At 56.8% G+C, this 15,840-nt stretch overlaps 1 protein-coding gene across 1 annotated transcript; it reads left to right on the top strand.

Moving 5' to 3' along the window:
* The first annotated feature begins 5,953 nt into the window (after positions 1 to 5,953).
* CYP11B2 (cytochrome P450, family 11, subfamily B, polypeptide 2) lies at positions 5,954 to 13,980 on the top strand. Its single transcript, XM_017340182.3, has 9 exons — positions 5,954 to 6,339; positions 6,698 to 6,853; positions 9,831 to 10,030; positions 10,110 to 10,313; positions 10,537 to 10,691; positions 11,659 to 11,825; positions 11,954 to 12,032; positions 12,117 to 12,311; positions 12,488 to 13,980. Exons 1-9 carry the CDS (start codon positions 6,101 to 6,103, stop codon positions 12,599 to 12,601), a joined length of 1,509 nt encoding a protein of 502 aa, XP_017195671.3. The 5' UTR covers positions 5,954 to 6,100; the 3' UTR covers positions 12,602 to 13,980.
* Positions 13,981 to 15,840: the final 1,860 nt, after the last annotated feature.

The following is a 15,840-nucleotide window of genomic DNA, read 5'->3' as shown; positions in this document are numbered from 1 at the left end:
GTGGTCTCCCCTCCAGCCACCAGCTATGGGAAGGCGCTGATGGTGTCCTGCTCACTGCTGCGTGATTGAACCGTCCCTGCTGTGCCACACCGTCTCTCTTCCTTTTGTAGAATCTCCATGCAAACTTCTCTCCAACTGTCCCCCTGGATGCAGTTCCTTTTCTTCTGTTATGTCCCTGTGGTGAGAACCTTCAGGCCTTTTCCCTCCTCAGCCATCTTGGATCCCCTGCCTTTCCATTTTAATGTGAATTTCAGCATCATCTTGTCCAAGTCTCGGACCTGTCTGGGAATTTGGAAGGCAACACATGGAGCTTAGACAGTTTCCCTAAGGTTGATTTTTTAAAGAAAGATTTATTTATTTATTTGAGAGGTAGAGTTACAGAGGAAGATCTTCCATCTGCTGGTTCACTCCCCAAATGACCACAACAGCCGGAGCTGGCTGATCTGGAGCCAGGAGCCAGGAGCCTCTTCCAGGTCTCCCACGTGGGTGCAGGGGCCCAAGGACTGTGCCGTCTTCCACTGCTTTCCCAGGCCATAGCAGAGAGCTGGATAGAAAAAGAATAGCTGGGACTGGACCCAGTGCCCATGTGGAATGCCGGCACGGCAGGTGGGAGCTTAGCTCACCATGCCACAGCGCCACCCGGGGGATGATGCTTTCATTGCATGCGTCTTCCAGTGCAGGGCCAGTTTGCTTCTGCAGACCACTGTGGCTGCTTTGGTGTCTGTGACTGGCGTTTGTTCTTCTGTGGACGTGGGTCCTGCAGTGTGGACGTGGGTCCTGCAGTGTGGACGTGGATCCTGAAGTGTGGACGTGGGTCCTGCAGTGTGGATGTGGATCCTGCAGTGTGGACGTGGGTCCTGCAGAGTGGACGTGGGTCCTGCAGTGTGGACGTGGGTCCTGCAGTGTGGACGTGGGTCCTGCAGTGTGGACGTGGATCCTGAAGTGTGGACGTGGGTCCTGCAGTGTGGACGTGGGTCTTGCAGTGTGGACGTGGATCCTGAAGTGTGGACGTGGGTCCTGCAGTGTGGACGTGGATCCTGCAGTGTGGACGTGGGTCCTGCAGTGTGGACGTGGGTCCTGCAGTGTGGACGTGGATCCTGAAGTGTGGACGTGGGTCCTGCAGTGTGGACGTGGATCCTGCAGTGTGGACGTGGGTCCTGCAGTGTGGATGTGGATCCTGCAGTGTGGACGTGGGTCCTGCAGAGTGGACATGGATCCTGCAGTGTGGACGTGGGTCTTGCAGTGTGGATGTGGGTCCTGCAGTGTGGACGTGGATCCTGCAGTGTGGACGTGGGTCTTGCAGTGTGGATGTGGATCCTGCAGTGTGGACGTGGGTCCTGCAGAGTGGACGTGGGTCCTGCAGTGTGGACGTGGGTCCTGCAGTGTGGACGTGGGTCTTGCAGTGTGGACGTGGGTCCTGCAGTGAGGACGTGGGTCTTGCAGTGTGGACGTGGGCCCTGCAGTGTGGACGTGGGTCTTGCAGTGTGGACGTGGGTCCTGCAGTGTGGACGTGGGTCTTGCAGTGTGGACGTGGATCCTGCAGTGTGGACGTGGGTCCTGCAGTGTGGACGTGGGTCTTGCAGTGTGGACGTGGATCCTGCAGTGTGGACGTGGATCCTGCAGTGTGGACGTGGGTCCTGCAGTGTTTCCTGTACAATACATGGAATGGAGTTGCCGGATGATGGGAGATCTCATGCCCAGAACTTAGCTGGGTCTGGGCTCTCGGGAAGGCCCCCCAGCTCACTGCCCTGCCTGTGGGGACGGAGGCCACCTTTGGGCTGTTGTGGCTGCACCTTAGGGTCAGCAGAAACTGGAACTCAGGCTCCTGCAGGGGGAACGGGGACAGCCTGATCCTGGCTGAGGCTGGGCTGCCTCCCAGAGCCCGGGGTCTGGGAATTTCTGCACCATTGCAAGATGCAGGCTGAGTCCTGGGGTTGGGGCCAGAACCGGTGGTACAGGGAGTGTGGATGCAGAGACCCAGGGAGGCAGGGTGTGTGCTGGCCCAGTGTTGCTCACAGAAGTCCCTGAAGGGTGCTGGGTCTGCTGTCAGCTGAGGGTCCCCACTTTCTCCACAGTGGACCCTGGGGAGGCCCCACCCTGCCCTGGCACCGAGACCCCTCCTCTCTTAGCAGAATGGTGACCTGGCCATGGCAGGAGGGCATGCGTGGGGCTCAGCTGCAGCCCAGAGGGCCCTGCCCTGCCCTGCCCTGCCTGTCTGCTCCCTCTGGTCTGGGCCGGGCCCTGGGCTGCAGCTTTGAGGAGGGGCTGGGCCCCAGGAGGCTGTGTCTGAGCCTTTCTCCTGGGAGCAGAGTCCAGGGAACACTTGGTAGACCCGAGGGGTAGGACTGGGTGCCAAGGCCCCACCCACACTCTACTACTGCCCCTGGGGGAGCAGGGCCGAGGCAGGGCCCCACGTGGGCTCCGGGACACAATGCGTGATTCCTGGTCAAGAGCTGCGGGGCCACCTGCTCAGCGCAATGCTGGGGTGGGGGGCTGGTGCTGGGACCTCTGCCCCTCAGCTGTTCCCACAGTCCCCTGTGGACCCCAGAGGCCAGCTCCAGACTGGCCTGATTCTCACCTCCTGGGGTGGGGGTGCTGAGTGGGGAGGTGAACTCCTGGCCCAGGGCCACAGGCGAGAGTGGCCCAAGGACAGAGCAGGGCCGACTCAGAGAATGTCAGGGCCAGGAGGAGGTGGCTGCAGCGGCAGGGTGGGTGGTGGTGGTGGTGGTGTCCTGGGAGCGCTTTCGTTGATGTCCACATGGAGGTGGTGCTCTGAGGCCAGCCTGCAGCTGTGCCCGTGGTAGCTGGGAGACAAGGGGGCTGTGGTGCCCCAGGGCTGCTTGCTGCTCGGTGGTCTTGCTCGAGGGCCCTGGGGGCTCGTGCAGAGTGTGCTGCCAGAGTCTGCTCAGACTGGCTGGTGCGGGAGCTAGAGTCAGCAGAGATGCCAGGTCTGTCTGGACACGTGTGCCCCTCCAACCTCTCTGCTCAGCGGCTGTACATGCGCAGGCCTCCAAGCACACGTGAAGGCCCTCAGCACAGGCGGGAACAGTGCCAAACCCCAGCAGGTGCAGAACCCGGGGCAGCTCTGCAGATCTGCGAGCAGGTCACTGGCCCCTTCTGCTTACCTGGCACGGAAGGCTCTGCTCATGCAGACATGCGGCCTCATGACAGAATGTGAAGGCAGAGAACCTGCTAGGACAGAACCAAGGAGACACAGAGCAGACGACAGGGACGTCTGGGGAGAATGCTGGACAAGTCATCACTTATCTCTAATCACCTGGCACGTCCATTGACTAAATTTTCCAACTAAAAGATACAGACTGGCTGAATGGATAAAAAACGAAAGACCCGTGTATATGCTGCCCACAAGAAATACACCCCACCAAGGCATATTCACAAAGACAGAAAGAAGAGGATGGAAAAAGAAATTCTGTGCTTTGGAAATCAAACTGAGCTGCTATAGCTAGAATCATATCAGACAAAACAGAGTTTAAGACAAAACTTGAAAGAGACCAAGAAGCTCGTTATTTTATGATTAGTGAATGACTTCAACAGGAGATGTGACTATAATAAATGTAATCGCAGTGAGTCCTAGGCACCCAATCCTATGAAACAAATCTTAATGAAGCTGAAAGGAGACATAAGCTCCAATAGTAAAACACTGGGAGACTTCAGCACGTCGCTGTCGTCAGTGGGCTAATCAGTCAATCAGCAAAGAAATCGATCAATATCCACAGAGAAGCACATTCGTTCCTTCAGTGCATGGAGGTTTGTAGCACAGACAGTGTACTGGCCCATTAAACAAGTCTCAGCAAATCCAGAAAAAGGAGTTCCATCAGCTGTGTTCTCATGACAATGTTCTCATGACAATGGAATCAGCTGAACATGAACACAAAAGAAACTCCATGAAGTAAACAGACCATGGAGACCGAACAACATACTCCTCAATTAACCAATGGTCATAGAAGAAATCAAAAGGGAAATAAAATATGCCTGGAATGAATTATAGTGAAAATATAACACATAAATTCTTATGGGAGACAGCAACATCAGTGTTAAGAGGGAAGTTTATAGCAATAAGGGTCTACATCAAGAATTGGAAAGCTGTGAAATAAATGATCTAACATTGTATCTCAAGGACCTTGAAAAACACAAACCAAACCCCCAATTAATATGTGGAAAGAAAAAATAAAAGTTGGAAAAAAAATAAAATAGAAATTTTAAAACTACACAAATATCAATGAAATGAATAGCATTTTTAAAAACATAGAGGGGCCGGCGCTGTGGCGCAGTGGGTTGAAGCCCCAGCCTGCAGTACAGGTATTCCATATGGGCATTGCTTCGCATCCTGGCTACTCCTCCTTTCTCTGTGTAACTCTGACTTTCAAATAAAATAATTCTTTAAAAATTGAAAAGGTTGATAAAGAATTGACCCAACTAACCAAAAATGAGAGAAAAGCAAGATTCATAAAATCAGATGTGAATCTGACATATATAAAAACAAAGCTAGCGGCCTCACAACATTGGATTTCACGGCATACGGCAGGGCTGTTAGAATGAACAGCAGCCTGGTGCTGGCACAGAGACCAATGGGACAGCGTAGAAATCCCAGAAGTTAGCTCGTGAATCTACAACAAATCTTTGACAAATGAGCTAGAAATTGCTCATGGAGAAAGGATAAGAAGGTACCACGCTTTCTGTTCTTTGTGGTGGTTAATGTATAGAGTGTGAAAGTTATGTGGATGTCATCACTTGGTGCATAACCAGTGCTTCACTGAATCATACCGCAAACACCACAATATACTGTTGCTTCACACGTTAAAAGAAAAGAAATGGGGGATAGGTTGTACTCTCGGGGGACCAGTTAAGCTATTTTCTTAATTTGAGCATTGGTCATGAATGTGATGACAAAAGCTCATTTATCTGTACACTTCATGTGCATTTCCTGGTATGCAAACTGGGTTACAATAGAATGCATTTGAAGAGTGCTTGGGCATAGATGACCACACTGAACAGGTAAGCGAATGGCCTACAGTCTGTGGAAGCTGCGCTCAGGGCGCTGTCGCCTGGCTCCTGGTGACAGCCCAGCATCCAAACAGGGCACCAAGCTGCAGGGCCAATGGAGGGGTGCAGATACAATGACAGCAGGAGGACAGAGGGGCCCAGGCCAGCCCTCCCACAGTGGGGTCGGTGCGATGAGCAGCTGCAGCCCACGTGTGCCGCTGTGTTGGTCCAGTCGCCAGCCCTCACTGCATGGGTGAACGACGGCCCACAGGGGCACCGTCAGCCTGCAGCGACAAGGGAGTGCTGCCATTGGCAACTGCTGGGGAGAAGCAGAGGACCGTGAATTAAGTGAGGAAAGCCAGACCCAGAAAGACGGGGGCCACAGATGTCCCTCCCCATAGAGCGCATAGAAGTGGAACACAGAACGGTGGCTGCAAGGGCGTGGGCGGCGGGGAAGGGGGAGCTGCAGACCCAAACTCTGGTTCTGCAGGAGGCATGGGCTCGGAAGGCAGCCAGGCGGCGTGAAGACTGCGTGCCCAACTCGGTGCTGCATGGTGGAAAATTACCGAGATTCCACATCATGCTTACTCACCGCAGAAGGAGGATGGCTGTAACCTGACCCTCGTCACTTAGCGGAATGTGGCCATGACACAGGCGCCACTGTTTCAAAACACCAAGTGTCACTTGAAACACACACACATTTTTGTTTTTCAATAGAAACATGAATAAAAAGTTTTAGGTAGAACGTGTGTGGGTGATGGTGCAAACGGGGCCCTCACTTTCTGATTGATCCTGTCCGGAAGGGAAGATTTATTCAGGAGTCCATGAGAGATAAGGGCCCCGTCCGAATTGCTCCTGTGACCACGTGATGTAGGGCAGGCTGCACCTGCCCCCGCCTGCCCATCCCACCACGAGGGATGAGGAGGAGGCACTCACTCGCTGCCTTTTCCTTCCTGTACCTTGGGTCTGTACCCAGAACTCCAGCCCTGGCCTCAAGAATCACTCAAGGACACTCAGCCATGCGTAATCAGTGTGCCAGCAAACTCCTAGGTGACATAAAAGGACTGGGGCGGAACCAGGCTCGGGGAGCCTCAGGATGACATTCAGGGCAAGGACAGCTGTGTGGACGGCAGGGCCTTGGCTGTCTCTGCGAGACACCAGGACGCTGAGCACCAGGGCGGCTCTGTCTCCCAAGGCTGCGCTGCCCTTTGAAGCCATCCCCCAGTGTCCCAGCTCCCAGTGGATGAGGATGCTGCAGATCTGGAGAGAGAAGGGGTATGAGAACATCCACCTGGAGATGCATCGCACCTTCCAGGAGCTGGGGCCCATTTTCAGGTAAAGGCCTTGCTGGCCTCTGGACAGACGCTCCCCGATCATGTGCCCCAGCCCTGGCCAGGCACACAGCACCACCATTGCCCAGGGCAGCCTGTGCTGTGCGTCCTTAGGAAGGCAGGGAGCAGCATGGGGGAGCTGGGCAGTGTCCTCACTGATGGGGACGGGGGCTCTTCAGGAGGACCAAGCACACTATGGTCACAGCTGAGCAGGCAGAAGTCAGAGGCACGAAGGGTGGAGAGGTTTCTGGTGCACAGCAGGAGGGATGTCCTGTGGGAAGCCGTGGGTCTATGGGGGGGAAGAGGTCCCACAGGGGGTGACCTGGAGAGGGCCCGGCCAGCCTCTGTGCTTTGCCCTGCAGGCATGACCTGGGGGGACGACAATTCGTGTCTGTGATGCTGCCGGAGGACGTGGAGAGGCTGCAGCAGGTGGAGAGCCGGCACCCCCAGCGTGTGCACCCAGAGCCCTGGGCGGCCTACAGACAGCATCGTGGACAGAAATGTGGCGTGTTCTTGCTGTGAGGGCCGAGTCGGGATGAGGAGGGGGTGGGAACCAAGGCCAGGACTTGGGGAGAAGGCAGAGCAGAGCTGACAGCAAGTGCACCTGCCTTGTGGTCTGTGTGTGTGGGTGGAGCCAGGCAGATCATCACACACCCAGAGCCATCCCATGGGGGACCCTCTGTCCTGTGGCTGTGGGAGTGGGGTGTGCTGGGGAAATGGCCAGGGCCCCTGCAGGTGAGAGAGGGGAACGATGACCACGTGGCTCCTGGAGCATCCTCTCTGTGTAGCGGGCATTTTCTCTGGCAGGTGGACGGCTCTCCCTCCTATAGGTCAGGAGCACCTGAAGGAAGGGAGTCATTGCCCAGGCCAGGCCGTGCCAGGACCAGTGCCCCCCAGAACTGCAGCCCTGCCCCAAGGTGCCCTTGTCTCCTAGACTTAACACAGTCCTCACATCGGTGGGTACGGTCCTGGGCTGAGAGAGATGGGGATGCACAGGTTGATGGGTCTTCTGGCTCAGAACTCACACACTCTGGGGGGGGGGTTGCACTGCTGCTGTTTCTCACTTTGCAAAGGGCGGCACACCTGCTCAGGTAGGGAGAGAGATGGGGGACAGATGTGCTGCTGAGGTTTGCATTAGGACAGGCGTAGTTGCTGGTAGAGGGACATCTGACTGTGGACAGCGGCCCACAGCACGTCAGAAGGGACTTCTCTTGACTGTGAGATTTAGGGCCATGCCTCTTCCAGTGCCCTTCATTCAGGACATGTGGCAGGGAGTACCGGGGTGGGTGTGCTCCAGTGCCTGCATGCACATGTGTGTGTGTGCATGTGTGTCTCACACTTGTGTGGTTCCCTGCACTTGCTTTCAGTATTTGCATCTTGAGAGGGTTTGTTCCTGGTGAAATGTTTACACATGTGTGCCTGTGTGTGTGTGTGCTTGTTTATGTGTTGTGTGTGTCATGTGAGCATGTCTGTGCCTGTGTGCTCATGAGAGTCTTGCACAGGTGATTGGGGTCCTGTGTGGGTGTGTGTGTTCATGTCAATGACGTGTGATCACTGTCACCCCAGGTCCTATGGAAAAGGAAAAGCGGGGCCGGTGCTATGGCTCACTTGGTTAATCCTCTGCCTACAGCCCAGGTCTCCCATATTGGATCCGGGTTCTAGTCCCGGCTGCTACTCTTCCAGTCCAGCTGTATACTGTGGCCCGAGAGGGCAGTGGAGAGTGATCAAGTGCTTGGGCCCCTGCACCCACACGGAGACCAGGAGGAAGCACCGGGCTCCTGGCTTCAGATCTGTGTAGCTTGGCCGTGGCAGCCATTATGGGAGTGAACCAAAGGAAGGAAGACTTTTCTCTCTGTCTCTCTCTCTCACTGTCTATATCTCTACCTGTCAAATAAATAAATAAATAAATAAATAAATTTTTATAAAAGGAAAACCAAGTGGTTTTTGGTGTGGTGCCATCAGAACTCTGCCCTGGTCTTCTTGGTGCACCGTGATTGCCTGTGTCTGCTGTGGCACCAGTGGGTTCATCCACATGGAGATCACTGAGCCTCCTGGGTGCTCACACCTGCGCCTTTCCCCCATTCACGAAGTGACAGCCGTCATTCCTGCATGAACCCTCTCTACAGCCGTGCTCCCTGGATTTCACAGACCTCACCCCCCCCCCCCCGACAGGGGTGCACCTGAGAGCATCCCATGTCGTGCTCGGCTACATTCTCTTTTCCGGGGTATTTTTCTCGTTCAGAACCCTTAGTCCTGGACATTTCCGTGGTCCTACATGGAATGCTCTCGGATTCTTTCTTCTGCTGGCTCAGAACTGCTATGAGTCTCTCTAGTGCACTTTTTATTTCTGTTTTCCTACTTTTTAGCTCCATGTTTGCCTTTTGTATTCTTCATAGATTTTCCATCTCTTTGCTGGTCCATGTGTTTTCTTGGATCAGCCTTTCCTTCACTGTTCCTGTGTTATCCTGTAGACCTTTGAGTATCTTTAAAATCTGCTATGGTTTTCTGTGCCAGCCATGGTTTTTTTTTTTTTTTTTTTTTTTTTTTTTGGGGTGGGGGGGGGGAAGTCCTGTGAGTTTTTCTTTGTAGGAGCCATGCTGTCCTATTTCCGTGTGTGCCTTGAAATGTTTGTTGTTGCTGGTAACTCAGTCTCTCAATGGGGAAGCCCTGGAAACCCGGTGTTTCCCCATTCAGGTTCATGGATTTCATGATTACTGCTTTTCCATATCACTTTTGTTGTTGCTAAGATTGTTCGTGGCTAGGAATCAGCCTGAGCTGTCCTCTTAACAGGACCGCTGATGCTTTCTGAATCTGCCTACGGCATGAGAAGGGACTCTGTCCCTCAAGGGTGCAGTTGTTTAGTGAATGTGCTGAGCTTCAGTGCCGGCCCCTCCAAGAGGAGAAATCAATGAAGAGGGGAAATGTGCCATCACTTTCTGTTCCATGTGGGTCAGTTCAGCCAGAGGCCAGCACACACAAGGCTAGGGACAGCAACCATGTTCCTGCTGTGTGTCTGCACCTCTGTGTTCACGTCCAAAAGCACATGTCCATGACAGGTGCAGGACCAGGTCATTTCCCTCTCCCTGGCTCTTGAGGTCTTTGCACAATTTTGCAGGCCACATGCAGAGCTGCTGCTCATGGCCTGGGACTGAGGTTTCACAGCTGTTCCTGTACTGAGAACTGAAGTGAAAGATATGAACCACAGCTTGAGTCAACATCTTCGCAGGGTTCACGAGAGATAAATCTGGAAGATTCCATGACAGTCACAGAGATCTGGGTGGGGAGGCAATGGCTGGTGCTTCCTACAGAAACCAGGAAGGCAGCTCTGAGAGACAGGGGCGCCCTAGGACAAGCAGCAGCCTGAGTCTGTGCCTGCAGTCAGCTCCTACTCCAATCCTGCTCCCCGATTCTGCCTGGGCACCAGGAGGGCAGCATGACATGGAGGGGCCATTGCATGCTGGAGCTGCCTCCCAAGCTCTGCTCTCTGCCCTGCAGGAATGGACCCGAATGGCGAAGCAATCGTCTGAAGCTGAACCCAGTCACACTGTCCCCAAAGGCTGTGGCGAAGTTCATCCCCATGGTGGACGTGGTGGCCAGGGAATTCTTACAGGTCCTGCAGGAGAAGGTGCAGCAGAACGCACGTGGGAGCCTCACCATGGACGTCCGGCCCAGAATCTTGAACTACACCATAGAAGGTTGGTGCAGGGATGCGGGGAACTCTGGCCGCTGAGAGCCCAGGGAAGCCTCACCACAGCAGTGCCGTGCCCTCTGCAGCCAGCAACTTTGCACTTTTTGGGGAGCGTCTGGGCCTCCTTGGCCAGAAAATAACCCCTGTCGGCCTGAACTTCATGCATGCCCTGGAGGCCATGTTCAGATCCACTGTGGAGCTCGTACTCCCGCGCAGAAGCCTGTCTCGCTGGACCAGCGCCAAGGCGTGGAAGGAGCACTTTGAGGCCTGGGACCACATTTCCCAGTATGGTGAGGCCCGGGGACCCAATTTCTCATCCCCACCACTTCGGGAGGGCGAGGCCAGATCTGGGTGCCTTGGCTGTCTGTAGTCCTGAGAGCTGGAGCTGCGTTTGGCTGATCTGAGACCTTACACAGGAGTGGGGGCCTCAGAATACAGGGGACAGAGTGGGCCTGAGGGGCAGAGGGGGAGACACTTCCTAAGAGGGTCTGGGATGTTTCCCCTTCTCCACAGCCGAACAGCGCATTGAGAACATCTCCCAGGAGCTGGCAGGAGACTGCTCTGGGCACTACGGTGGCATCGTGGCCGAGCTGCTGAGGCATGCGGACTTGTCACCTGAGGCCATCAAGGCCAACTCTCTTGAACTCACAGCAGGCAGCGTGGACACGGTCAGTCAGAAAAAGCCCACCCACAGCCCAAGAAGTCCACCTGAGTCTCAGACAGTGTTCTACAAAGCAAGACCACCCTCCAGCCCCTGTGAAGTCTGCTACTTCTAGAATCTATTTCCTCACCTAAAGGCAGTTCTAGAAGTTCTAGGAGGGGACGTGGAGCCCAATGTGTGAGAGGAACTCAGGGTCCAGAGAGCCCAGGGGAGGCAGGTGGGGAGGGCAGGGGACCAGGGCATGCAGCAGCCCAGGGCCTGGAGGGGGCCAGCGAGGGTGCAGGCTTGAGGGACGCAGAGTCAGAGGAGGCAGAAGGGGGTGGCCCTAAGAGGAGGCCCCTTCACTGTGTCCCAGTCAAGATAGGTGGAAGCCAGACAGGGGGCATGGAGGCCCCCACAGTACACTGAGTGTCCCGGCACAGCCCCAGGGCAGAGCAGGGACGGACACCCAGTGGCAGCAGGGAGGGACCAAAGGAGACCATTTCCGAGTGAGGACACTGCAGGAGCTCTGAGGAATGAAGGGGCAGGTGGGAGACCCTGAGGCTCACAGAGCTGCCAATGCCCCTCCCCGCCCTGGACAGGCCCAGGTTAACTGAGGGCTGAGGTGGGCACTTCATGCTATCACTGGGAGGCCAGTGCTGAGGGACTGTGGGTGTCCTGGACCCATGACCAGGGGGCCAATGGCACTGGCTCCAGAACTCTCCCTTAGTAATGAGGAGAGGAGGAGAGGTCTTCCCCTTCTGGGCCCTAGAGAAGGGGTGGACTGGTTGGAGTCAGTCCCTGGCTGGGATGGGGCCGACGTTCCCTAGGGACTCAGCAGCAGGCCCCGTGGTGGGCGCTGGGTGCTGTGTTCTGGCACTGGGCTGCGCCTGCTCTGGACATCCACACCCACAGGGAGGGGTGCCTAGGAACAGATCGCCGAGCCAAGGGCCGTGCCTGCTGCCAGGGCTGAGTGCTGTCCACGTCCCTTGCAGACTTCTCTCCCCTTGCTGATGACGCTCTTTGAGCTGGCTCGCAACCCCGACTTGCAGCAGGCCCTGCGCCAGGAGACTCAGGCAGCTGCAGCCAGCATCTCTGCCCATCCCCAGAGGGTCATCTCAGACCTGCCCCTGCTGCGGGCTGCCCTCAAGGAGACCTTGAGGTAGGTGCTGGCTGCCCCTCCCGCGTCCCTGCCCTCTGCTCACTGGGGACTTGCACACAGCTGGGCTTGGCAGTGTGTGGGAGGAGAGCTGGCACAGCCTCATTCCCCCTGCTGGTGCCCCATCCAAGGCTCTATCCTGTGGGTTTGAATTTGGAGCGGATAGTCAGCTCAGACCTGGTGCTGCAGAACCACCACATCCCAGCTGGGGTGAGTGACTCCGCCCCCTGCAGCCGAGCCCCACCCACATTGCCCTCAGCAGAGAGCTGACCTCCCCTCCACACCTGTCCACAGACACACGTCCAGGTGTTCCTCTACGCGCTGGGTCGCAATCCGGCTGTATTCCCGAGGCCTGAGCGCTATTTCCCCCAGCGCTGGCTTGACAGGGGCCCACATCAGAGCTTCCAGCACCTGGCGTTTGGCTTTGGGGTGCGCCAGTGCCTGGGGCGTCGCCTGGCAGAAGTGGAGATGCTGCTCCTGCTGCACCACGTGAGCTGGCATGGGGGACTGGGGGCAGGAGGGGCAGGGGTGTGGTGTGCAGAGGGTGGGTGGGGTCTGGGGAGGCCCCCCCATCCTGCAGCTGCAGGCTCAACCAGGCTCTGGGGGGGTGCAGGCCAAGGCCTGAGCTGCTGAGTGGTTCCCAGGCAGCCATGCCTCTGTCCTAGGTGCTGAAATGCTTCCTGCTGGAGACGCTATCCCCGGAGGATGTGAACATGGTGTACTGCTTTGTCATGAAGCCCACCAACTACCCCCTCCTCACCTTTCGGCCTGTCAACTAGTCAGCCCTCCACCGAGACTCCCTGCCTGCCACCAGATCCCTGTGCTGGGACCCCGGGCCACCTCTCCTGGACCTTGGTGCCTCTGCCCTTGGGCCCCATGGCTGTCCAGACAGCACCCTGCAAAAATCCACTGCCCCCAGGGTCACTGCTTGCCAGCTAGCTAGCAAGGCCAGGGTCATTGCGGGCCGTCCTGGTGGCTGGTGCTGCCCACGCCCAGCCCCTCCCAGCTCCTTTCCTGCAGTGGCATCCTCCGACCTTGGCCTCTCCCCTCCCGGCCTGGCTGCTCTAGGGGCCGCCCAAGGACCCTAAGACCCAGCCCTGGCCTTCCTGTGTGTCTCATTGTCCCCTGCCCCTTCTCCTGCCTTCTCTGCTGAGATTCAATGTAGGGTTTGAGGGTCATGGGAGGGGTCCAGCTCCCCCCTGTACCTGCCGTCCCAGGAAGCTCAACTGCACACTGTGTTTCCGGGATCGAGCCCTCAGTATGGGGTCCTTAGTGCTGGTGAGACGTCTCCATTTTCAGATGAGAAACCCAAGGCTCTAGGGGGCTTGCTGGGGTCAGCCACACATCCCAGACCTCATGTCCTGTGTGTGCCTTCAAGGTCAGCCCTCAGTGTTGTGCCATGGTCAGGTCCTGAGGTCTCTTGACACCCTGGATCTCACGTGCTTGTGATGGGTGGAATTAGTATGTGAAGTGTCTCCACACAAAAAGTTGACTCAACTGGGATGACTGCTTTCCTGGGAGCCCTGCTTGCTCCCTCTACTGGTCGTCACAGGAGCACAAGTCAGGGGGAGCTGAGGAGGCACAGGGAGGCGGCAGTGAACAAAGGCAGGGCCCATTCCGGAGGTTCTGGCCCAGTGCAGAACATGGACAGCTGTGCAGGAGGGGACTTTCTCCAGGGAAACAGCCACAGTGTCTGTGTTGCTCTGGGCTCGTTTTAGGTTTGCTTTCCCCATGCATGGCTTCAGTAGAGTTGTGCCATCCATGAACTCTTTAGACCTCGATGCCGCTGAGGGTTGGCTGCCACTCTGGCTGTCCCAGCTCCGCACCCTGGTCCTGCGAGGTACCCTCAGGCCACACAAGGGCAATAGCAGAAGCCCACAGGCCTCTCCAGCTGCACAGGCACAAGAGGTCACGTGCACCTCACCTAGACCTGGGGAGCCCTGTCTTCATGCAGTGCAGGTTGTCACATCACTCGCACTGGACAGAATACACACACGTCTGCACCTTCACAGTCTCCGTGATGTCACTGCCTGGCAAGTGCAGAGGTGGCTTAGCCAGAGTCATGCACCCTCCCACCTGGGAGCCAGTGCAGTTACCTGCCATGCCACAGTGAATGTTCACGAATAAAGCTTTAGAAGTTCCTGTGTGTATGTGTGTATGTCCATCCCGGCCACTCTGTGCCCTGCACAACCTTGTGTGTGACACATGCGGGAGCCCACGCTTGTACCCCTACACAACCCTGTGTGCTACACATGTGGGAGCCCAGGCCACTCTGTCACAAATACAACCTTGTGCTGTGACTCCGGGCCTGTCCCTCTAGGAACCTGTGTGCTGTGACTCCAGGCCCCTCTGTGCCCTAGGAACCTGTGTGCTGTGACTCCAGGCCCCTCTGTGCCCTAGGAACCTGTGTGCTGTGACTCCAGGCCCCTCTGTACCCTAGGAACCTGTGTGCTGTGACTCCAGGCCCCTTTGTGCCCTAGGAACCTGTGTGCTGTGACTCCAGGCCCCTCTGTCCCTCTAGGAACCTGTGTGCTGTGACTCCAGGCCCTTCTGTCCCTCTAGGAACCTGTGTGCTGTGACTCCAGGCCCCTCTGTGCCCTAGGAACCTGTGTGCTGTGACTCCAGGCCCCTCTGTGCCCTAGGAGCCTGTGTGCTGTGACTCCAGGCCCCTCTGTGCCCTAGGAACCTGTGTGCTGTGACTCCAGGCCCCTTTGTGCCCTAGGAACCTGTGTGCTGTGACTCCAGGCCCCTCTGTGCCCTAGGAACTTATGTGCTGTGACTCCAGGCCCCTCTGTGCCCTAGGAACCTGTGTGCTGTGACTCCAGGCCCCTTTGTGCCCTAGGAACCTGTGTGCTGTGACTCCAGGCCCCTCTGTGCCCTAGGAACCTGTGTGCTGTGACTCCAGGCCCTTCTGTCCCTCTAGGAACCTGTGTGCTCTGACTCCAGGCCCCTTTGTGCCCTAGGAACCTGTGTGCTGTGACTCCAGGCCCCTCTGTGCCCTAGGAACCTGTGTGCTGTGACTCCAGGCCCCTCTGTGCCCTAGGAACCTGTGTGCTGTGACTCCAGGCCCCTTTGTGCCCTAGGAACCTGTGTGCTCTGACTCCAGGCCCCTCTGTGCCCTAGGAACCTGTGTGCTCTGACTCCAGGCCCCTCTGTCCCTCTAGGAACCTGTGTGCTGTGACTCCAGGCCCCTCTGTCCCTCTAGGAACCTGTGTGCTCTGACTCCAGGCCCCTTTGTGCCCTAGGAACCTGTGTGCTGTGACTCCAGGCCCCTTTGTGCCCTAGGAACCTGTGTGCTGTGACTCCAGGCCCCTCTGTGCCCTAGGAACCTGTGTGCTGTGACTCCAGGCCCCTTTGTGCCCTAGGAACCTGTGTGCTGTGACTCCAGGCCCCTCTGTACCCTAGGAACCTGTGTGCTGTGACTCCAGGCCCCTTTGTGCCCTAGGAACCTGTGTGCTGTGACTCCAGGCCCCTCTGTGCCCTAGGAACCTGTGTGCTGTGACTCCGGACCCCTCTGTACCCTAGGAACCTGTGTGCTGTGACTCCAGGCCCCTCTGTCCCTCTAGGAACCTGTGTGCTGTGACTCCAGGCCCCTCTGTCCCTCTAGGAACCTGTGTGCTGTGACTCCAGGCCCCTCTGTGCCCTAGGAACCTGTGTGCTGTGACTCCAGGCCCCTTTGTGCCCTAGGAACCTGTGTGCTGTGACTCCAGGCCCCTTTGTGCCCTAGGAACCTGTGTGCTGTGACTCCAGGCCCCTCTGTGCCCTAGGAACCTGTGTGCTGTGACTCCAGGCCCCTCTGTGCCCTAGGAACTTGTGTGCTGTGCATGGAGCTTTCTGACGCACGTTAGAGCCAGTGTCTCAGTCCACGCAAACACTTGAGCAGCAGGGGCGCCATGCTGGGAAGCACCTGAAGTGGCTGAACCCTTACTGAGGGCGCAACTGGAAGCTGATGGCGAGCAGGCTCAGTGTGCTCTGCATGACCACCGAGGGCTCACTATTGCCCTGGGGAAGCATGACC

The sequence above is a fragment of the Oryctolagus cuniculus genome, chromosome 6 (assembly GCF_964237555.1).
Source record: "Oryctolagus cuniculus chromosome 6, mOryCun1.1, whole genome shotgun sequence".
Classification (NCBI taxonomy): Eukaryota; Metazoa; Chordata; class Mammalia; order Lagomorpha; family Leporidae; genus Oryctolagus; species Oryctolagus cuniculus.
This window is presented reverse-complemented; position numbering and strand designations above follow the sequence as displayed.